General features: G+C 41.6%; 1 protein-coding gene across 1 annotated transcript in view; it reads left to right on the top strand.

Moving 5' to 3' along the window:
* CHN2 (chimerin 2) overlaps nucleotides 1-24,817 on the top strand; it is a 160,756-nt gene that overhangs the window by 113,455 nt on the left and 22,484 nt on the right. Inside the window, exon 7 of the mRNA XM_031590162.2 lies at nucleotides 23,115-23,192. Coding sequence (XP_031446022.2) covers nucleotides 23,115-23,192 — 78 coding nt within the window. The remainder of the gene's footprint in view (nucleotides 1-23,114; nucleotides 23,193-24,817) is intronic.

Genomic DNA, 24,817 nt, shown 5'->3' with positions numbered 1-24,817 from the left:
CATATGTCACACTGGCTTTTCTTCTCCAGAAAACTGCACATATGAGATCGAGGGGAAGTACAAGGTTTTGACAGCATTTAGAAGATTCCAGCTAATTGAGTTCACTGGAAATTTTTCTACACAGCATTTTTTCTTTTGAAAAATGCCAGCTCCATGTGGAGGAGGGTCGGTTCCAACAAATAACTCACTTTAACAGAGATAGTTTGAAGGAGCTGGAGGTTGAAGGGGCCAGGCTCCAGCTAGTGCCTGGCACGGTGGTGTCTGTACCCCATGACCTTATAGGGCTCAAAAATTCTGTGTAGGAAATATCATCATTGCACTGTTGTCAGCAAGTAATTAAGAAAATCAAACTGTTACTGCATGCTTTTCTGCAACTAACCTGTGCACTAAGTTATAGTCTACTTCTTTAAGGGCATGTAGTGACAGGACAGGAAAAATGGTTTTAAACTGGAACAGGATAGATTTAGATTAGATACTAGGAAGAAATTCTTTACTGTGAGGGTGGTGAGACACTGGGAACGGGTTGCACAGTGAGGTTGTGGATGCCCTCTCCTTGGAAGCATGCAGGACCAGGCTGGATGGGGCTTTGAGCAGCCCGGTCTAGAGGGAGATATCCCTGCCTATAGAAGGGGGCTTGGAACTAGATGATTTAAAGGTCCCTTCCAACCCAAACCATTGTGTGATTCTCTGATTCTTGTTTGGTTTATAAGCTTTGGTCCAGCCTTGGACGATCAACTGTTTTCAGGTCAGTGCAGTTGCCTAGGTCAGACTTTTAGCCTGGGGAAGGGAGTTCATAAAACTCCAGTAGTAAGAAAAAATGACTAGGGGAGAGAGAGAGAGCATTAAAAGAGCTTTAAAGTGCAAAATTAAGTATTTGGAAGTTAGGGAACACCAAACAGGGTCATCAGCACAACCCCAATTGTATGTTTAAATGATTGGTACAATTTTTAGTTATGTGATCCCATTTCTTTTCTGTGGGGCTTCTGCCTCACTCACTGCACTGAAGAAACTTTGCTCAGTTGAAGAAGCACAGTTGCATATCAGAAGCGTTGTTGTCTACAAATTCGATTCAGGTGGTTTAAAACCAAAGAGAATGTCCAAATTTTGCCTTTCTCTGAAAGCCACAGCTATAGTTGACTACAGTTTCTACTATTTCCATTTTCTGATGACTGTTAAGTCATGGCTGTGGGTGAGGGGGTGGCTGTGGTTAAGCATCTTTTCCTTGCTATTTATGGAAATGGAAGGCGTGTGATAAAAAGGAAGAAGAGAGAAGTCTACTACAGCAATGAAATTTGTTGAAAGTTGCACCATGGGCTGGATTACATTGCTGCCCAGAGCTCTCACTTGGTGTTGGCAAGCAACTCGAACATGTTCAGAGGTTAATGAGGCTACTTCTGCTGCTGAGTGCACAAATTAGATTCTGCTGAAGTATTGAGTAAATGCAGGTGAAACTAATGGGATCTGTTCCCTGAGTATAGAAAATAGTACAGCGTATTAAATGTTATTAAAAAATGCAAGCTGCCACTACAATTAGGTACCAAAAAAGAGGAAAGATTAATATAATGAGTCGGCCTCTTGTCAATGAAATGGAAATAATACCAGTCTTTCTTCTCACTGTGATTTGGGGGAAATTATTGTGCAGCATTTAGACAACACAGTGTCCCATTCCCCAGTGAGGCAGGAGTGAGGAATGAGTGTTAAAGATTCAGAGGAGAACTTGAGAGGAATGTGCCTTATGTGAGCTGGCTCGGAGGAGAATAGTCTGTGCTCATGTAAACACAGACGGCATCATACGACTTCAAGGGTCAGAGCTCAGCCTGAATTAAGATAGAGCTCTCTTTTTTAATATTTAGCATTCAGAAGATGAAAGAAGCACTGCCCTAGAAAAATCAGTTTTTAAATTCTGCTGGATGCTGGGATTTCTCTTTAGAAGTAAATTAGGACATTCTATTCTTTTCTTTGCATTTCAAAGATTTACGTGCATGACAGTGAGTAATCATCTGTTCTCTAAGTGCTAGTCAGCACGATGGAAAACGAGCCATGAGCTTGTCCCATAAAGTCCTGGGAAGAAACAAATAAAACAAGTGACGCGGGGAGGGTTTGCCTTCTTTATGTGGCTGAATAAAGCATTTCTTAACAGAATGGATAAGGCAGTAGTCTGCCAGTTTTGTGGCTGATGCAAGCAGAATTTTTGGTCACAATATTGTAACAGAAAGGAAAGCAAATGAATCAGACAGCTTTTCCAGAAAGTGCTTCAGAAGGCTTTCTCCCAAGGCCACACTTAATCCCTCAGTTGTCACTTGCTTTCCATCACCCAGAAGCGGGTCTCTGCTCATCTCACAGGTATCCGGAGGATTACTAGTAATACTTTCTTTTCTTGTTCCTATCTATTTTCTGTAAGAGCACCCATGTGGAGTAAGCACTTTATGGACAAATAAGGAAGCAAGTTACTATTCCTAGAAACTTGTAATCAGTAAGGCTTTGCCTGACGTTGTGTAGGATGAGCATCTCTAGACTGCATTTATGTATACTTTACTTGTAATGATTTAGCTTGTGTGCCTGGCTGCAACGACTCTTATTTCACAAAACCTGGAAGTGCAGTAAGTGATCCACAGCAGAACCTGAGCTATAGGTTGTAACAATACATCAAGAAAAACAAAGAGTAGGTTCAGGTCTGTCTGGCGTGGTGCTTTTTCTTCCAGTTCACACTCCAAAACCCATCCATCTCAGAAACTGAGCCAAGTGGGTGTTCCCATAGACTGCCAAACGTGTATGTTAGAAGGAAACAGGAGGAACCAAGTTCTCAGTGTTGACAGAGAAATCGCTGGGAAGAAATGAATCCTGAGGAGTTCCAGTCTGAAACCAGGGTCAGAATATTATAGCTGGCTTTCCTAAAGCATCAGTGTGCTCAGAAAATGAAGGAGGAAGGGAGGGGTGTGTGCAGCAGGGGCAATAGCAGGGCCTGCAGCAAGACATTGGGTGCTCTTAGCATCCTGGCCCCAAGGAGATTGCTGCTGCCACGTGCGTCATGCAGACCCCTGGTGAGTGGGCCCCAGGTTTGAGTTTCAGCAGAGTATGGAGGTATTTCATCCTGAAGGTAGTATTGCAAGGAAGTCTTCTGCGAAATTAATGGCCTCACTGTCATCTTAGCTGTGTAAAGCACTGCAGTCCTATCCCTGATGGCTGGGAAAGAATGCTGGCTCAAATAGCTTTGCTAATCACTGGTATCATATTAGGGGAAGGTGATTTATCTTCCCTCAGTAAATAGTTTGGGTTCTTACATAGCAAGCACACTTACTGACAGTCAGTGTACACAACTGCTCAAGATAGAGAGCCTTTTTAATAATACACAGTCTTTTTTCAACAGTAACATTTGAAAGGCATGCAGGAAGATGGACAGGTGGTGCTTTTGGCTTGAAATAAAAGCTTTCCTATTTTGATTTTGCTCGGAGCTTAGGCCTATATAAGAGGAATTGTGCAATCTTTCTAACTAAGGTACTTTTTCCCAGTATACCCACTACTACAAAAAGCAGTAGTGTGGGACTGTAATATTCAAAATAGTAATTCTACACTTCCAAGTATTTGCATTTTTCTAATGAAATATCCTGACAGTTATATTTTATCTGTATGCGATTTATTTTCTCTGATTTAGAGACAGACTTTGGGTACATGAGTGTGGTGTTTACCATGCATGGCTTCACGTCTTTCTTTTGCCTGTAATACATTTTTCAAATACAGCCAACTACTTAAATTTAAATATGGGGATGCTTATATATTGATATGTTTATTATATGTCTATATACTATGTGTGAATAGCATATCAAAAGACATATACATATGCAGATATACCAAAGATAAATAGTGCAATGTTGTAGCATGTGAATATAATAGATTCATAAATATGAAATACTCCCTCTATTCTTTGTTTTCTATGCAAAGTTATGGTCCATCAAATAGATTAAAGCCTGTGGCTGCTGCATAGTAAAGTAGGCAGCTGCTCGATATTTATTTTTATCTTCAATGCTGAAAAAGTAGACCCACTGCTCATTAAATTAGTCTTGGTTCTTCCAGTAATCACAGTGTATCTCCTTCGGCAGAGGTCCAGGTGAGAGATATTTGGATTTTCTTCAGCAGCACAGTTTTTTATTTCTTACTTTTCAGAAAGTGTACATCCGAGCCCAAATATGTTTCATTAAAAAGAAATAAAATGCTTTACTGACTGCGTATTCACACATCACATCTACGTCCTCAGCACTCACACCTCAACACGGCCTTGGATTTCTTTGGGTGTTCCCAGCCTTACTATAATCTGCCTGATAGATTGGCTAATTATGCTGGAAGTTAATGATCGTCAGCCCTTAGGCAGCCTGCTATTGGGCTGGGAAGCCAAAAACAGCCCCCTGGCTAGCTGGCAGATCTTCCCCAGCACAGAAGATCTGAAACACTGTCATTTTCCCCAGAAAATTACTCTCACCAAATGCCAACTGGTTCCTGGGGCTTTTAAAATTTGAGCAAAAAAAAAAAAAAACAAGAAGTATTACACAGAACAAATGCCTTTCTTTACAGAGAAATCAATGTACACTCTTAGATAAATCAACACATTAATCCACACCACCTTTTTCTTAATATGTGTCTCTTTCCTATTATGTCCGTGGAATGACAGACTCTATTAATACACACACGCACATATATAGAATTAGACAAAATATATTGCCTATAAGTAGGTAGGTTCTTCTTGTGCTCAGAAGGGCAGTGCTGGGATTCTTCAGATAGTTCTTAACTATGCTATATCTTGGCTCCTAAACACTTTGGTCTATTTATAACTTTAGGAAGTTATTTTAAAGATGTGTTTTAATGGAAAGTCTAACTGTGGCTTGTTTTGAACTAAAGTATTTGTAATTTTTCAGTAGATGTTTTAAAAACATTTTCTCTTTGTACAAATTGGTCTGGTTGGGTGTATGTTTTGGACTTGTTACAGCAAAGGTTGTTTTCCAAGCAGACTGGCGTAGGTTAGAAATTACAAAATGAAGCATCTGGATGCATGACAATATAAACGATAATATTCAAGGAAAGCTCTAGGTTCTGACAAGTGTTGAATAAATTGTGTCCTTGTATGCATTTATCTCTTGAACTTGTGCCAGTTTGCTCTCTGAAGAAGCAGGGGAGCGGGTATTTGGGGCAAAACAGGGGGAAAAAAAATGTAAAAGTGTGTTCTTAGTGGACTGAAAGGAGGTTTCCACTTCCTTCCTCCTCTTTGTTTGCATGTTTATCAGAAATTCAGCATTTAACCAAAGGAGATCTGTGAGCCTTAATACTTAGGATATAATATATAGTGCACTTTTAAGACACTCTGGGGATTTACTGTTGGGTCCTTGCTCCAATATTTGCAAATTCTTCTTTGCAGCCTTAATGAATGTCTTTGTCTGTAGTGATTATGTCCCATTTCTTACACAGGAAAAAAGGACTTGTTATGAAGGTGGGGCAGCTTTCTAGACTGTACGCTCTTCAGGGCAGGGATTGATCTTTTCCTCTGTGTTTGCACAGCATCTCTGTTGTCATGACCTGGCCGAATGCTCAGGCTCCTGTGCACTATTGCAAGGCAAATAATAAACTTATGAAAAATAGAGTCTGTTCAGTGAATGGGAGTCTTACCTAAGTAGGAACGTAGGGAAATGCAGTGCCAAAGTCAGTGTTGTCCATTTTGTGCTATTTAACACATAGTAACAACTTAAAACAGTAAGTTTTGTAAATTAGCCATGCAGTACACTGACTTCAGAAGATTTGCTGATGATAAATATAATAGAAGTTCTTGCTAACAACAAATTGTAATATTGGGCAGATTTACCAAAGGGAAATGCTTCTTATTTTGTAACCTCACCATTTAAAATAAAATTGAATTTGATAGGAATCCTGCCAGTATAAATCACTGTAAGCTGCAGAATGACTAAGGCATACATGGAAATACTTCGGTAAATCTAGACTGCCTAATCATTCAGTTCACTACATGAATTACCATACTGTTAACCATAGAGGACATTTCATTTTTCTAAAAAAAATGTTTCTTTAGGCAATGCGTTAACATATATTACAAGTTTGAGACATCTAAGGGAGTAAAAATGAAATGTGAAATTAGCTCAGTAAGTATTTTTCTCATTTGATGCTTCATGCAGTTGTGAGAGGAGAATCATCTCAGCTGAGTATGAGCAAGAAATGACTGAAGTATTGATAGTATGAATGGCTGAAGCAAAACTGCTTGTGAAAACAGTGGCCCAGATGTGTTCAGTAGGATAGATGGCCCACATCTAGCATTAGACAGGCAATTACACAAGGGCAGGAATCAGAAGCTGAATAATAATACACAGGGTAGAAGCTGTCACTGTGAGGAAGCAGAGATCCCTGGCTAGAGCTGGGACCAAACCACAGCAGAATGATGTTGCAGAATGTTCACTGAATTCTTCAAGAGGAACACTCGTTGTTCAACAGCAAGCCATAACAGTAATGCTGCTCTGAGTTGTACCCTGGGAGGAAGAGTGTTTTAAACAGCAGCTCTGGCTGCTCAGAAGAGTTTCCTGGTCGCCCAGCTGATGTTTTTCTGCTAAGTCACAGCCATGGAAAAGCTACCAGACTCTATACAAGTTCTCACCTGCATTAACATCCCATGATATTGTTCTCTGCTGAATTGTGGAGCTAATCACCTTATCCTGGCTTGATCCCTAAGGCTCTTTGGATCTCATTTGGTGCTAAGCACCTACTATGGTTTTTAAGAAGTGATGCCTCCCAGCGTCTCACTCCTTGGCAGTCAGTATGTCAAAAGCTGGTTCCTGGGTGTAGGTAGCTGACACCTGGATGGTTCCTAACTCTTCCCCCTGGCTGAAAGCATGTACTTATTTCATGCTGCTGATACTATTGCTGATCACTGTGAACAGCTCGAGGGATGGCTATAATTGCTTTTTAGTGCCCTTGTCATTAGCTGGCAGAAAGCACTGGACCAGTGCTCTTGAATATCTTCAATTACATTGACAGTGGGATTGAGTGTACCCTCATCAAGTTTGCAGGTGACACCAAGCTGTGTGGTGCAGTTGACACACCTGAGGGACAAAAAAAAAGCCATTCAGAGAGACGTAGACAGGCTTGAGCAGTGGGCCCAGGTGAACCTCATGACATTCAACACATCCAAGTACAAGGTCTTGCACCTAGATCATGGCATCAGTACAAGAGGGAGGTGTAAGGATAGAGCACACAAAAAAAGGATCTGCCAAAAAGTATCTGGGGGTACTAGGGTATGGCAGATAGACATGAGCCAGTACTGTGCCCCTGCAGTCCAGAAAGCCAACCATTTCCTGAGCTGCATCAAAAGCAGCATGACCAGCACCATAGGGGAAGTGATCCTGCCCTTCATCTCTACACTGGTGAGACCTCACCTGGAGTACTGTGTCCAGATGTGTAGTCTGCAGCACAGGAGAGACATGGACCTGTTGGAGCATATCCAGAAGAGGGCAACAAAAGTAGTCCAAGGGATGGAACAACTCCCCTGAGATTACAGGCTGAGACAGCTGGGGCTTTTCAGCCTGGAGAAGAGAAAGTTCCTGAGAGACCTGAGATTGGCCTTTCGGTATCTAAAGGTGGGGCTGTAAGAAAGAAGGGGACTTTTCAGCAGGGTCTGTTCTGACAAGAGAAGGGGAAATGGTTTCAAATGAAAAGAGGAGGTTCAGATTCGATATAAGGAAGAAACCTTTTACAGTAAGGATGGTGAAGTAGAATAGGTTACCCAGAGAGGTGGTGGATGTCTCATCCTTGGAGACATCCAAGGTCAGGCTGGATAGGACTCTGAATAACTTGATCTCACTGTAGATGTACCTGTTCATTGCAAGGGAATTAGTCTAGATGACTTGTAGGGATACTTTCCAACACAAATGATTCTATGATTTTATGATTTCTAGTTGTTGCTTCTTTGTCCCACAGACCCTTGGATAGATGTTTCCCCTTGCCTCTTCCCTGCAGAGTCCGTGTCATGTGAAGCACTTTATCTTGCCAGGTCCCATGGATTTATGTCACGTGGGTAGCAGCAGCAAGGTGCAAATCAATATCATAGTCACCAGCTAACCCTGCCAAGGAACTCAGAAGATGACTCTGCTGCCTTCACCAAAGCCCTGATTCCCAACAGCTCTAGCTCAGCTGGAATTGAAGCTGAATGACCTGGAGCAACCTGGAAGTCTACAGGGGATTGTAACTAGACCAGGGGAATTGCTTTGTGTTTGTTACTGAAGCTGGGGATGTTGCTGCTCTTTGGCATTTACATGCAGTTGTATCTAGTAAAGGGTTTATTTTATTATTTTAACCTACATGTAACTGGTGACTGCAATGTTTTTTCTTAGAAGCAGGCATTGCCCTCACAATCAGTCCCATTACTACTACTTAGCTGCACATACCGCTGCTCCTTAAGAGCAAGCTAGAAATTGGTGGTAGAGCAACAGACTCTTCAGTGGATCATGCTTTGAGGAGCATATGGCACATGTGCTGTAAGGTACATCTTACCTGTTAATTCTCAAACAAATTTAAGATGTTGCATTCTGACCAGTGAAGGTCTATGTGATATGTGATTTGCCTGAAAAGATAACCTTTCTCATTGCAGCGTTTTGCCACTGCTGAAGTTAATGAAGAAGATTAGAAAGAAAGCAAAAAGATCCCCCAGAGGGAAGGGCTCAGCCTACACATCACAAAAGCATCCAAATCTGTTGCCCTGCAGAGTAGTATCACTTCACCGTACAGCAGGGAAGGCTGTGAGAATGGTGTGTGAATGAAATGTGGAGCACAGGCAAAACAAATGCAACTGGCTTTCTTTCTATGCCAGTCTTGTAATTATGTTAAATTACTAAGAGCCCATGTTGGCAAGTTGCAAAGAAATGCTATAAATTAAAATAAAACAAGGGCAGGAGGTAATCATGATGATGCTGATAGAAGATGGCAGTTTATTTAATGAAATCTCCCTGTATTACAGCAATCATAAGCTGACTTGTTAAACGCCTTAAAGCAAATTAGATGTACTACCCAAAGTCATGTGCATGGAGCTATGGTTTTCTTTCAGTGCAGCAAAGCCTTACTTTAGTTTTTGTCTTATGCTCTGGAAAGTAATTGGTGTAAACATGAGGTTTAAAATATGGCATTGTCTGCTCCTTGCTAAGTAAATCCTTCATTAATGCTGTGTATATTAAGTGCATCTCCGCTCCACCAGGGCTGAAGCGCAGTGCTTTCAAGCAGCTGAGTCTCTCCAGGGCATTCCTTCAGGGGCAGTCCTCTTGAATGAGCCTGTGCAAGGATATGGCCATGGCATGGCTTTTTTCTGTGCTGTCTGGATCAACGCCATCTTTCACTTGAGAGCAAAAATAAAAGTAGAAAACAGTCATTGGTAACACCAGTCTGCTGAATACACAAATCTTCTGTTATTTTCCATTTCAACTATGAGAACTGTGTTCTTTTCTGCTTAAAATGATAAAGTATTTAGAGATGTGTCTTTTGTTCTAGTAGCAGAAAAGCCTTTCATGGTGGGGCTGGGGCTGTCACTCCAGATTAACGGTGCACTGGAGACCAGCAGATAAACAGAAAGAAAAGAATGCAAAGATGCAAAGCCCCTGTGTGTCTGCCATGAGCTCGTACAGGGGAATACAGCCCTGCCTTGGGGGGGGACCGCCTTTGAGACACATTTTATCAAAATGCTGTAGTGAAGGCTTATAGTAGTAATAGAGGATTCCTACACATTTATTTTTACTTTGTTCTGAATGGTGATAAAAGTAAAAACCCTCAGCTTTTTATGAACTAGCCCTGAGGAAGCAGGATAAAAGGCAGAAACAGATCTGAGTTAGATTACTGTTCCAACTATTTTTAATGTTTTATGAACTGTTTTGAACAAAATCGTTCCAACTGGAAATGGAAAATTCCTTGTTAAGGTATTTCAAATTTAGACTTTGCCAGCTTAGGAAAAGATACACAGAATCTGGGTCTTGGTCAGAACTTCCCTGTGCAAAGTTCCCAGTCTGATGAGTCACATATCCTGCAAAGGACAGTTTCCCTGAAAATTCCCCCCTATCCATGCTCAAACATGCTGACTAATAGTTGATGACACTTGGTGAAGCAAATGGATCCTCCCTCTGTTCCCTCACAGGCCCTGGCCCAGCTCCCATTGAATTAGAGGCAGTGGAAGACACCCAGCACAGCATCAGGTTGGGCCCCTCCAGAGCGTGCTGTTGTTACCGTCAGCATTGCTGATATAGAGGGACTCAGAGTGGGGATGATGGGAGCTATTGCCTCTCTTGTCTCATCAGCATAATAGTTTTCTGCATTCCCATCCACTGGGCGCAGCTGTGCAAATCTGCTGAAAGCCATGGGTTTATTCCAGAAGCCTCGCAGATGGAGCTGGTTTGTACAGTTGTGCTGGAGGGAATAATTTGAACCTTATTCTCTGTGGTCATATGCAAGAAGAAAAAGCTTAACTTGGCTCTTTGGTCAAAACCACAGAGAGACGGTGATGTCTCCCATGGAACCTGAGCTGTGCTTTATCAGTAAAAACATCCTCCTCAGCTCAGAAGCTGGGACGAGAGACTGTGGGGCACTGCCTGATGCCAGGCCCCAGCCCCAGCTTGGGCATTCCATGCTGTCCCCTGTCCCTCAAGGAGCAAAGAAATACTTTGGTGGCAGAGGATGCTGGGGGCTTCCTTGATCTCAATAATGCCCCTGCATAGAAGATGCTCAGTGCCTCCCCCAAAGGAGCCTTTTGTTCTTTGTGGAGTGTTTTCATCTTCACACATGTCTGTCGGTTGTTTCAAAGGGAGGGTGAAATAAAACAGATTGGAAAAATCATTTCTGATCCTTTTGGCAGTGTGTGGAGCTGGTAACATAAAGAGTGTGATAGCAGCTGCGTCGCCACTTTGATAATCATCTTCAGTGAGACATTCCTCAACACAGTAACACCGCTTCACTGTAATAACCCACTTAGTGCACCAAAATGAACATTGCATTTTCCTGTTTGAGTTTTGTTTTACAAATTTTACCGAATTCTGCACTATTCCTTATAAAACTGCACTTCTGTTTGTTGTGCCATTCCCCATTCACCCTAACAGACTACTAACATCTTACAGCAGCCTGAGTATCATAGACAGGCTTTTATTTTGTCAGTTTTACAGCTAGGAATATGAAGGCAGGGAAAGGTTAATTATTTCATCCCAGTCTGTATAGCCAACAGTGTAACAAGAAGCAGAATTCAGAAATTCAGCTCTGATTGTCAGTGACATAGCATATATCTATGACAGCTTATTTCAAAAATCACACTTTATATATACTGCTAATTTGTTTCAGGAATTTTTCCACACATTGGAAAGTCCTGTTTGTAGACTTCTATTTTATTTTGCTGGAAGCCTCATCTGTTGCAAAGCAAAAACCTATATTCTGCAGAAAAACAAGATGGCACCAACTACAAAATACATGTAGGTGCTAAATTCCATCAACCTAAATAGTAAACAGATGACATTCTTCAGGCAGTGTATAAATCGAGGGAAATACTATCCAGGTAAACTTCAGGAAATACTTCAGTCAGGTGAGATCACTGCACACAACCCCATTCAGGGCTCCGGAGTTTGTCCCAGAGCATCACAACAGCTGCTATCTTTCGGTGTCCAGTGATCAGAAAGAAGAGAAGTCAGAGTGATTTCCCACAACTGGAGTTGGATTCATACTACAAAGCTAGAGATTCCAAAACCGAAATGTTGTGTTATTTAGTTCCTTTGATTTTAGTGAAGTTATGAAGCATGAATGAAATCCTTCACATACAAAATGTATTTTTTTTTTAACAGTAAAGCTCATTTATTCTGTTTTCCCCAACAATTTCTCATCACGAGCAATGCAAATAAATGAACTATAAAACAATTTGCTGCATACTGCAGTTGAGCTACAGACATGGAGAGAAGTGGGGTACAGCATCAGCCTTCCTTTTTGAGTGCTTCAGAATTGCTGCTGTTGGAAGGACAGTATCTAATTCAGATTAACAGATTTCAAAAGAAACATTTTTTTTTCTGCAAATACTGACTTTTTCCTTTGAGTGGGCAAACTCAACTACACTTTGAGTTTAAGTAGAGATAGTCCTATGCAGCAAAGTCTGAGCTGAGCAATGTTGTCATTCCCTCTGTTGGTTTTTAATCTCTTTTTTTTGCTGAGAGCAGCCATCTGTCCCCATCCAAACAATGATGGAAGCAGCTGTGTGAGTTGTGCCCCCAACAACAAAAGGCACCACTCCATACCAGGAGGCTGCGGTCTGTAGGTCGCAGGGAGCTGGAGGGTACCGGGGTCAGGTGACACCTGATGCCGTGCTGTGCAGAAAGATAAAACTGGGATTATACAGCCTTTATGTGCTCATTCATTGCAGAGAAGAAGGGTCAGTCTTTGTCTGGGGTTTTCTTTAATGGCCATGGGAATGTGTGTGTGTTTTCAAGGGTAGCAGCACAGCTACTTAGCCATGGAGTGAAAGCAAAACAAAAATAGCCTCAAGCAGCAGGCGAAGAAAACATGACACAAAACAGTGCTTTCAAATGGAAAATAAAACAACTTGAATACATTCTGGTACTTTATACAAGTTCAAAGTGTAGGATCTCAAGTGGCTTGAGTATCCTATAACGTGCCCTCAGAAAAGCACATTGAACCATGCTTTTCATGTTCAGCCTGCAGCATACTGTAGCTCCCTTGCTTCTCTGGGAAAGGAGAAGCTGATTGAAGGCCTGGAGCTGATCAGAAGGTGCATTCATAGAATCATAGAATCATTAAGATTAGAAAAGACTTGTAATATCATCTAGTCCAACAGTCAAATCCATCTCCACCATGCCAATATCCTTCAGTGCCAGCTACGTGGTTCTTGAACACTTCCAGGGATGGTGATTCCACCACCTCCCTGGGCAGCCTGTTCCAATGCATCACCACTCCTTCTGAGAAGAAATTTTTTCTAATATCCAACTTGAACCTCCTCTGGCTCGACTTGAGACCATTACCTCTCATACTATCACTATTATAAGGTTTCTCCTGAGCCTCCTCTTCTCCAGACTGAACAATCCCAGTGCCCTCAGCTGCTCCTCATAAGACTTGTGCTCCATCACAGCTTTGTTGCACTTCTCTGGACACACTCCCAGGCCTCAATGCCTTTCTTTTAGTGAAAGGCCCAAAGCTGAACACAGTACTCAAGATGTGGCCTCAACAGTGCCAAGTACAGAAGGATGATCACCCACCTGGTCCTGCTGGCTACACCATTTCTGATTCAGGAGAAGATGCTGGTGATACACTGAGCTGCTTTTTCAGAAGAGTGGGCTTGAAGGATGTAAAGGAGACTGCCTACTTTCCAGGACACAACTGCCCATTCTTGCAAGTAGCTTTCCAGTGTCCATCCAGCAAATGGACAGATTCTTACCCCAGCTACTTCATATCCATTCTATATCCATATGGAGAACAGAAGCAGGTTTGAGCTGTAGAAATTTTTCTCATACACCAAGGGCAAATGCAATATATGGAATAAAGCTCATGCCTTTAAGGAAATAAGTAAAAATTCACAGTGGAAAGCAGAGCCCCCAGTGTTCTTGTTAACCTCCTGTTACTTTTCTCTGCATGGATTCCTGCTCTGTTTCTGAGCAAAGATGCATTTTAGAGCCATTAGTCAGAAAAATACCAAAGGTCATACAGCCATACCACTTGTTTGGGATGAGAGTCAGAGATTTGACCTTGTCTTTCAGGAGTGACATTCCTTGAAGCTTGATGGGACAGAAGCATGTATGTCACAATTGGGTGAGCTGTAAACACTCGTCTTGGGACATGGAAGCATTTGTGGTTGTACACCTCATCTCCAGCCATGGGGCAGCCATGGCTGGCCCAGCACCAAACCCCCTTATGCATATGGGAAATGGGTTGTTATTACCCCATTTTATTTTATTTTTTGCCATGTCATCCATGAAAGATACTGAAATGCAAGTTTACAGTCATAAAGCACAACGTTTTTGTAAAACAAGCATGTCTCTTTTTATTTTTTTTTTCTCCTGTAAAATGCACTGGCTTTTTACACCTTTAAGTGTACACTTGTCTTATTTGCTAGTTGCATTCTTTAAGATGTAACTGGAATAAATCTTTGTTTTCTCTTTACATTGTCAAGTCAGTTTATGTGTTACTGCAGGAAGAAATCACAATGTGCTGCTATAAAACAGGACAGAAGTATTACTTACGATGGAAAACACTTTATTCCTTTTCTAGCTCATTGCTCTGTGTGCTTTACTTGACAGTGCTGTGACTGCTGAGCAATAGTGTACTTTGTTGTGCTGTTGGTAATTTTGAGACTGAAACTGTAGAGTTCCTTCACAACAGCCAGAAACTGCCAGAACTAGAGAAGAATCCTGTTTGCTGCTTGATGCTGTTCTTGGCATGCTCCTCCCTGCAAATTGCCCATCATCTCTATCTCCCTGTGAGCTCTAAACAGAGCACCAAGCTGTTGAGGATCAAGTTCTGAATTGTTACTTTCCAGGAACAATTATGTCTCAAGGACTGACAGTTTGTTAGACAAGATGATCACTGGCTCACAAATCACTGATCCACAAATTATTTGTCCTATTTTGCTTACATACATCACTTCTTCAGCACGCACTAAAGTCTCTTGTTTTAAGCTGTCTTAAGCTCTGGCAAAGCTCGTGACAATGCTGCTAACCTCTGAGGCTGCCTGAGAATGTAAAGCATACTTTACATTCTGCTCCTGGCATTGCTCTGCAATCCCTCTGGAGATCAGCTGGCTCTGCTGAGCAGTTAGTGGCTCAGAACACAAATGCCATTTCTGTCCAATTCTGTGGTTTCTGGGAAACTTTCCTGAAAACTGTTTTTCTCTTTGTTTTGTCACAGTCCCATGGGACTGGAGTTTTGCTTCTCTGTAAGAACAGAAGGAGCTGTGAATGTGGTCCTTAAGATTCAGCCTGGAGCATATACTGCAAGGTCTCCTTCTGAAAGAAGTTCACTTCCATCATTACACAGTATCAGATCTCAAAGTGAGAAAGGGAAGAACTTTTTGTATATTTATTTTTGTATGTTCAGTTTCACTGTTCATGGTACAGATAGCTTGTTACTGTATTGCTATGAGATAAGTTCTGCATGTACAGTTTGAGACTTAAATGGGAATTAACCCAAAAGTGAATAGGCAGTTGTGTGTACGCTGTGTTTGGGTGTGTGGTGGGGCATATGGTCCAACAAACATGCCTTATGCCCATCAACTACGAGTTGTATAGCAGTGGGATTTCCTTTCAAGTTTGTTGATTTAATGTCCTGGCATTAAACAGACTTAATGACACCTCACTAAGCATGGTTTCTGCTGTGATTTTGCATGGCACCCAACCAGCTCCTTCAGCACACCAGCAGTTAAGTTCAGCAACAGCACGGGAGCAAGCTGAGAGCCTCAAGGACGGAATGTCTGTGCTCATGGCACCTCCGTCCTCCTTCCCAACCCTCTATGGGCACTGTATCGTGCTCACATTATGTTGCCTTACTCCAAGTGGGCATTTTTGCCTACTTCTTCATCCAGACTGGGAAGTAAATGTGTTAATTTCTCCACTTCATTGTGGTAGCTCAGCAGGCTTGGCTTTCGTTCAAACTCTGCAGTCTGCTTGCAGAGCAATGATTGTTTTAATCAGTGGCAAGCTGGCTTTCCTAAGCAAAGTAGTATTTCTTCAGGAAAGAAGAGCTTCACAGCAAAAATATAAAATAATGCACAGGTCATGTATGTGTATAAGTTAGATGCTGAAAAACCAGTATCCACCCAGGATCTAGATAAAAACTATAATGTTCAAGATACTTTTTTAAAGTTTCTGTCTGTTGACTCTCTTGACTAATGCCCTGTATCTTTCAGACAGCGTGAGTCACTTCCCTCGTAATTCAGAGAAGCCATTGTATATCATATTAAGTTCATTATGTTGCTAGGCTATTTCCTCTGCGGGTGAAATGTCAAAATGCTGCTACCTGTATGGTCAGCATCAGAAAATTGTATTAATTCCTTACTGACTCCTCCAAAGTAATACTTCCTGAAAAAGTTCATCCAATGAGCCCAGATAAATTTATAAAGGTAAATACATCTGATTAACAAATGATACAGTAAACTGGCTATTTTGTGTTATCAGTCTTAGCCAGTTCTAAAACATGGGAAGTATTAATATCCTAAATGAAGTACAGTTAGCATTCTGTAATTATTCATAGATATAGTTCAGGCTGAAAGAATAAAGAATACCTTACTCAATTTATTCTAAAGTTGAATAGATTATAGAAAAATAGAAATAAAAAAGAGCCCAAAGAGAAATTAATCTTAGCTAATTTTTAATAACTTAAAGTAAGCTATCTATTTCTACCTCAGTCACATAATTTCCTTATATCATCCATAAAAAAGCTGCAGAAACTTGGTCTGTCTTAGAAGAGGATGAATCATTGTCTGGAGGTTTGTATTTTTCTCCTTTTATTGTGAAGAGAGTCCAGATAACTTTTAAATTAGATATCTGCCATTCATCCATCCATCTTTCCGTCCATCCAGTTTATTCCTAGCTGTCTGTTTCTTATTAAAAAAAAAATACTGAGTTAGTATTGTTTTCTGAAGAATTTCTTTCATAGAATAACAGTACTGCAGGTTTCTGACAAAAATTGGGATAAAGATTGTTTAAATTCTGATCTGACTACAGACCAGATCTTGTCATAGTTGTTCTTTATGATTTATAGGTGTGAAAACAGTACTCATTCGTGTGCACTGCAATCAGTCATATTCATTGTGTCCACAAAGAGAACAAGAAGTACATAATTCAGAAATAGATCCAGTGCAGTTCCCTTGAGAAAGCTGTCTTTGCAAATGAAGTGGCTTCTCTCTAGCCCAACTGTTAGGTTCTTGGTGCTTCTCCTCCTCTATGGTGACAGAAACGGCATCAATGTCTGGCTCTGCTCTCCTCTGCCCTGCTTAGCCTTCACTCCCTGCCCTTTCATCCCTTTGCTACCTCTTGGCCATGAATACTAAACACAGAGGAGAGGCTCATGAATTTGGCCAGGAAAATGTCATTAATAACCTTGACAAGTATGGAGATGGATTGGAAAGGATAAAGGAGAGAGTGGGAGGAAAGGAAGTTGAGGCAATAAATAGGCCAGGCCTGCTGTTACCATGTTAATCTCTACAGGGTTATTCAGGGAAACTAATGAATTAGTTAATCCTATACCTAGATCCTTTCTTTATTTCTACATATATTTCTTCCTTGATACCTGTAATAGATTTATGATACAACACATATTTATAACAGTTTACAAAAATGAAGTTTACTTCTGTTTACAAAAACAGAAGTACTATTTTAGACATATTAAGTGCAGTGGAAGGCATGGAAAGCAAAATTTAACACATTGTGACATAACTGTTTGACAATATAAAAGGATTTAGTCCACCCATTATTTTTAATTGGAGATGAGTATGTAATTGCTTGCCACTAATGTAACCTCCACTTGTTCCAAAACAGACAATAGTTTAGTATATTAATACTCCATAAGAAGCTTTCATCCACTATTATTTTTAGTAACAGTCTCCCTAGTGCCTTGCTGAATCTACTGCACTTCACCTTTGGTTCACAACATTGTTTTGAGAAAAATAATCATGATGTGTACAGAAAAATCTGCTTGAGAAGGATTTAAAAGGGGGGAAGGGTCTGAAGTTTAAGAGAGATTATATTTCCATTTACTGTAGGTAAATTACATCTTTTATTTGCAGGGGAAGGGAGCAAGTACCCTGTCAGAAAAAGGTGGATATAAATGACAGTTGGTCACTGTGAGGCTAATAAACAGTCACATGAATTTGGGAGCGGTATAAGGATTTCAATTCAGAACTTCAGAGGATTTACTGCACAAGTCCTCTTAAATGAGCATTTCTCTTTGTTCTGAACTGGTTTGTCTTCAAAAGAAAAGATTATCAGTGAGGACAGTCTCTCCAATATGGTGACTTAGTGCTAGCAGTAGCCACCAGTAACGAAATGTTCTTTTCTTGCCTTTGATTGATGTCATGAACTCTTGGGGCTGCTTTGATTTGCATGGACCAGCAGTCCTGAAGAGACCTTCCAAAATCTCTCTGTTCTCTCTTCAGTGATAAGGAGCAGATATAAATCTAGTTTGTACGAGGCGATGTGGTGGAATTTGGTGGTGATGGAAGTGCATCCAGGCTCTCCAGAATACTTGGTCAATGTAAATAATCATCTGCCATAAACACAGTGCATTACTGACAGTTCTTAAAACTCATAATTTGCAGAGGAACTCGTTATTAAAAAAAAAAAAATTGCAACTCTGAGGAATAAGAAGCAAAATGATAGATATATATTCATCCTTAAAAAAAAGAAAAAAATTGCTTTTTTTAATGGGCTCAAACTTGAAGATGTTCAATATACTGAGCTCCAGTTCACCTGAAAGTAAGTTGTATGCTGAAAACAAGAGACTTGAGTTTTTAGTGAATAAAACTACCTCCTCAAGGACTTCAGACAGACCTATGTTTGATAAAAGCTGTCACTGGTTGCAGCTGCAGCAGAGGTTTAGCAGAGGGTAGCAGACAGTGAATGCTAATTACTTTGTGTACGCTTATTTCCTGAGAGCACATGAACTGTGTTCCCCTCCAAAGCAAATGTGAGAGTAGCATCAGACCCATTTCTGTGTGGTCTGGCTCCTTCCTTAACGCTGAGGCATGTACTGTGGAGTTTCATGATTCTGCACACCTCCGTGTTCACCCACTAGGCATCAAGTGACTTCTCACGAAATGGGGAAATTCTTAGGAAAGTGAGTTTTGCAAGATCAGATTCACAAGTGCTGCTCTGCAGGCACTGCTTTGTGTTTAATACGTCTTCTGTATGAAGCTCCCCTTGTTACAACAGCACAGAAGCTTTGTGGTGTCAGCGCTGGTGCTGTGACAGAGGGAGGCACAGGCTGGCCACAGTGCAGTATGAAGACCTTTCACTGACTGGCTGCCATGGCCATGTCCCTCTCATGCCATTTGTTGTGCTAAGACCATGGCATTACTCACTGGCTCCTTTGGAGTTGTCTTTTGAGTGTACCGTGAGAAGAACTTGGTGGGAGAAAACCAGGAAAAAGTCCATTGCTGCAAGATTCCTCCACCATGTGTCATCTCCACATTGTGCTTGCAATTGAGCAAACGCAGTCTGTCTGGCAGATGACTCAGTGTGCTGTGTCTGTGCGGAAACAGGCCTCTCTTTGACCTATGACTGTGTTTATGTGTGGTGTTAAATGTTCTTAGGGATCAGCCACAGGTTTGTTGCAATTCTCCATCATGGAGCAGGTTTCCTTTGATGGTGGTTTTTTATCCAGAAAACATACTGTGTCACTCCTCTGCCCCTCACAGTTGTGTCATTGTCCCATCCCCATCAGCCACACACACGGGCGACAGCATCAGGGGGGATGGAGGAGGTGAGCCATGGCTCTCCACCATGTAGTAAAAGGGCCACCATAGAGTAGGCCACTCCACACACACACAGTGTGAGATGCATCTTTCTTTCAGCCAGTCCTCAGTGTTGCCCACGCACTTAAAACTGAAATCACGCAACATGTACACAAATGAAAGCTTTTCATACTAAAATTTATTCCTTCTTGCCCCCAAGGCCTTTGTTAGCTAACAAGATGGCTGTGTCTTAGGGAAGAGACAATTGTGCAGTTCAGCTCATTATACAGAGGCGTGCTGGAAATGTCACAGCAGCTGAGTCGCACTCTCCTCTCACTTGTAATTTTGTTATTCTGGTCCACTGACCTTTATTTTGCTGTAAGTGCTCAATTTTCTATATAGTATTTGTATTTTGCAGAGAGGCTAATAAACTGAAATCATATGTTAGACAGAAATCCTTTCATCTGAAAATGCAGACAGCCTATATTTGCCTTTCGGTCTTTACTAGTTCAGACATTTGGTCACAACCAGCAATAATATTTTTAGCCACTGGTGCTCTGCTTCTTAGCTGCAGGCTGACTTGTTAACTTGATCAAGAGATACTCTTTAAATGAGCTGACACCATGTCCTGTGCAGTAGATTTTATATTAAGAAAAAGAAAATAGATAAAAGAAAGTGCTTCAGTTCTGAGGCTGGCCTGGGGTATTAGTGCATTAGAACTGGTTGCTGCTGGGAATTGGATATTGCTGCTGTTTGATCCTGGCTTAGAGAAGGAAAGGGTTGTATTGCAGTCCAGCTCACCTCCGTTTCACAGCATCATTTTAGACAGCAAATTTGGTGGGGCTTGTATGATTAAGGTTCTTAAGAGGATGCACTCACAGTTATCCTTCTGTTCAGATGCAGTGTTTTCAAGGGATCCCATCAAACAACTGTCTAAACACAGCCCAAGAAAGGGAGATAAGGCAAACTAATGGATAAATAAAAATTCATATACAGTAAACAGTAAATACTCATCTGCCTTAGTCATATGAAGTAGTTTGGCTGCTTTCCGCCTCCAAGTCAATTAAGTTTAATGCTTCTATGCAAACAGTCAGAGTTTCCATTAAATACAGTACTGTGTGTCTGACCCCAGAATGACACACTAATATTCCAAAAATAGCATAATAAATATTCTGAGATGCATCATTGTAAGCCTGTAGCTTGAGTATCAGATCTGCCATGTTATGTAAAAAATATTGGTTATATAATGGGATTTTTATCAGTCCAGTGAGATAAATACAATATTAGAGCATTATTAGGCAACAAACGTCTCTGTGACTTTGGATCTGTCATTCTGAAAGTCAGAGTAAAAGTCACTTATATTATGTGGATTTAGATGCTGCAGCCCCAGAGGTGTCTGAAAATTCATAGCTAGTTAGACTTTCTTGGTTACAGATAAATGCAAATACATTTAAAATGGTACTGAGACAGGAAATGGGGATGCGATGCAAACTTCAAACTGCTCTGATGGCCAAACTGAAGCCATTGGTGCTGTGGGGAGTCAGGGATGTCCCTCAAACCAGAGCTCCTCATCTCTTGAAGTACAGTGAGAGACATCTGGGGAAGAGTAGCCTGCCTTTGTCTGCTAGAAAGCTGAAAGTCCTGAGCTGGCAGAAATCAGGACTTAGTGGGAGGACATATGGGAGAGCAGCAGGGATTTCCTCCAGGCAGAGCAATATTAATATATACATCACTGCCGCTTGTCGCTGGTGGTCAAATAGCAGTGCACGTGCTGGGGAAAGGCTGGCCAGGCAGCAACCGCTCTGGGAGTGAAGTCCTACCTATAGAGCAGAAGCTCATAAAAAAGGAGTTCTACAGGTTGCCCAAAAAATAATTACCTTGTACATAGAAATAGGTGCATCATTTGATAACTGAAAATCTGATTTTGCAGGTTACAGAATTTCTTGAAAACACTAAGTAGGGCATTAAATGAAATTGCATGGTCTGTTGTTACCGACGACCAACCATCTGTCCCCACGGGCTTTCAAATCAAGAGAGCATCATTTCTACTAAGGGCAGGCTATCTATAGTGTGGAGGTTTCAGTAAGTGAATTACACGAACCTTCTGACTTTTCAGTTTGAGGTAAGGGTAGACTGAAAAAAAGAATTAAAAAAAGGCAAGCTCAACTTCTCAAGTTAACATGAGCAAATTAAATAATTTCTCATGTTTTTTGGGTAGGTTGAAATGAGGCAGACTGTAACAGACTCATGTAGACTTTAGCATCTCTAGGTCAGGGAGCCTCTTTTCCCAGGAGAACTGATTTGCTCTGCCTCGGCATATCAACCATTACACACACCTCAGAGAATTACATCTCACAATAACTCCTGTCCTCCTCTTATGTTTGGAGAATGGGAACAGATTCACAAAAGGAACAGGAGATGAGAGCTAGAGGGAGGGAAAGCGGGGCTGACAGTTCTGCCCATGGGAAGCGTGGAGTCACACATCTTCTGTGTGCTGGGATGGGAGAGTCCTATCTGTCTTTAAAGACCTGAATCAGGTGCCCAAAGTAGCACTGCAAACTGTAGTGCAGGATGGCTGGGCTCTCTGTCTCTTCTGTTGCTGGTCTGTAAAGTCACTTTCCCTCCCCAGTCTATATATGTATGCAAGCAGAGTGAAGGACAGTGTTCTTTCTGCCTCACAGATGCTGCTCTGCAAACAGAGCTACATCCATGGGCTTTCTACATGTGCATGAAGTCCCCTGCCTGCACTCTAACACTGAATATGATTACAGGGCTTCCTACCTCACATCTCCCCCTGCTAAATTGCTAACTTTGATAGAGAGCTAACCCTGTACTACTAAGTGTGCTCTGACAAAATGTTCTGATATAAAACAGTATCAAAGTGCTTGGAATGCTGCTGGATTTTCCCCTTGCACAGGATATGAAAGAAAAGAGAGATTTTTAGCCCTGTAAGATTAAACAATCATCATGGCTTTAAGGGCTTAATCTGCTGGCATGCAGGCTGCTGGCTTATAAGTCTCTGAGTGTAATTGGATGCAGCATCACATTCAGTTGTGTGGGCTTCTCCAGGGCTTTCTGTTTGTTTGTTCATTTCTAGCAGGCTGCAGAGCAGCAGCATTCTTTCCCTTGAGAGGCTCTTGGCCATGGAGCCATAAAGCTGTGCCCCCGGCCGGGATTTCGGCAGCACCTCGCTGGATCCCACTGCCCAGGGAGGGAAGGAGGGGGGCTCTCTGCATGAATTCGGGCTATTGTTCCAGGCGCACATCTGCCTTCAGAAATAGCACGGCACAGGCCGTTACTTATTCAGATGCAGAAGCTCCTTCCGTCCCACAAGCCGGCCCATTCGAGTCACATGCCAGAGGTCTCAGCAGAATGGGCTGCAGCTGCTTCAAATCTGCTGTCTAACATCAGAAGCAGTTGGACAAACTGTGCTGCGCTGACGGCAGCGAGCCTGCCGGCTGCCGGGGAAGACAGGGAAAAGATCTGGGACCCGAGCGCGATGTTCTCGGAGGATCTGTGGCTGGAAAATGAGAAAAGCTGTGCTGTCGTCCACAAGTCGAAGAGGGGAAGGAAGCGCCAAGAGCTCCTGGCCGTGGCCCTGGGGGTGAAGGTGGGAGTGAAGGGGGCACTCCTGTGGCAACCTCTGAAACTCTTTGCCTATTCGCAGATCACCTCCTTGGTCCGAAGAGCAGCCTTAACTCAAAACGACAACCATTTCAACTATGAAAAAGCACACAATTTTAAGGTAAGCGTGGCTTCCTATTATTCACGACTGAAAAATTATGTTTTGATACCTCTTGATTTAGTGGTTTTTTTCCTGTGGATTTTCATGCAACCATCTGTTCTAGCTCTGAGAAAACTGTTGAAAAATGTTTATTTATTTCTAAAGTTCTGCTGACTGCATTCCTAATGTGCCTTCACCTAGCTACTTAATCCAGGTAATGGTTTTGCTGTTTGCTTGACTGTTTGATTGGTATATTAGTTATTTTTTCCCCAAGTTCAGTGTTCTTTTTATTGTTCAGAAAGAAAGGATACTTCATATTGATTGTCATTACCTTAAAGTGTATCCATTTCTAAATGACAACAATGCAGCTGCTATCAGAAGCCACCAGCACTTTATTGGCAACATTTTGTAACCTTTCTGCTTTGAAGAAGTTGAAAATGCTCCAGTGCTCACCCATACAGCAAAGTGCAGAGGGGTTTTGTCTCCCAGCTTTTGTTCCAGCACCATTTGCTAAGGACATGCTCTTACTCTACAGTCCCACTGAGCAATGGGACCTGAGCTTGTGCTTGTTTGTCAAACGAAAGCATGTAGCTGGACAAAGCTGGGGATGTTCAGGCATAGCATCTTACTGCTGTCTGATGCAGACAAAATCAGATTTTTCGCTTTTTCCCAAGAGGAGCAGGGAAGTGACTCAGCTTTGGAAATGGACTTCCAGGCAGCTTAGGCTGTTTTGCCAGAGGAGAGTGCTCTTCCAGAGCATGCCAGCCAGTTACTATATCTAATACTGTCAGACTGTGGTTTGATGGTTATTAGAATGGATATAGAGGGACTGAGAGGTGGTAGCATCACAAGAAAGGACTGCATCTCAGCTTTGAAACCTCGGTTTTCTCATTCTCCTTGAGGATGCTGATCTGGGTCACTGTCAGAGCATTTCAACTCATGAGCAGAAAGAAAATGTACTGATATTCATCTCTGGCCTGTCAAAAAAGGAGAAGCACTAATGAAAATGATTTCACTGATTTTGTGGTTTAGCAAAAAAAGCTCTACTTCTTGTTTTTCTGTATGGTCTTCCATGCAGACGCTGCTCTCCCCTGCGGTGTTTCAGCTGCAGTTAGTAAATCAATAATTTAATATTAGAGCAACGCAAATAATAGCATTCCTCTTCTGATTCCTCCTACTCGACCCAGTCTACAGAAAAGTCAATACTTATTTCACTGTTTCACACTGAAGGAAATAGGGGAAATACTCTGTGTTGCCTTGCTTGATTAAAACATCTTTCATTCTTTCTGGGTTTTGCCCTCATTATCATTTTAATATCAAAACTATTTTAGTTTAACAAGAAAATATTTTCTCATGGCAGAGAGTTTTTTCCACTTTGACCCATGCATTCTTTCCTCTTCAAAATTCCCCTTGTTTTGGCTTTGATTTATAACTGGAAGTGTGCCCAGTTAACTTTGTGTTTGCACAATCTAGCTGTTGTACAGCCTCTATTCCTTTCTGTTTCAGAAGAGTCATAGTTTTAACTGGAAAATCACATGATTAAATATGTAGGCATTTAAAAGCTTGACAACAGAGAAATTATTGGCTTCTCCCAGTAAAAGGGCACAAAAATCTCAGGGAAGAAACAGTAAAAAAACATATATTGT

This window comes from Phasianus colchicus, chromosome 6, assembly GCF_987193195.1.
Source record: "Phasianus colchicus chromosome 6, bPhaCol1.hap1.1, whole genome shotgun sequence".
Taxonomy (NCBI): domain Eukaryota; kingdom Metazoa; phylum Chordata; class Aves; order Galliformes; family Phasianidae; genus Phasianus; species Phasianus colchicus.
This window is presented reverse-complemented; position numbering and strand designations above follow the sequence as displayed.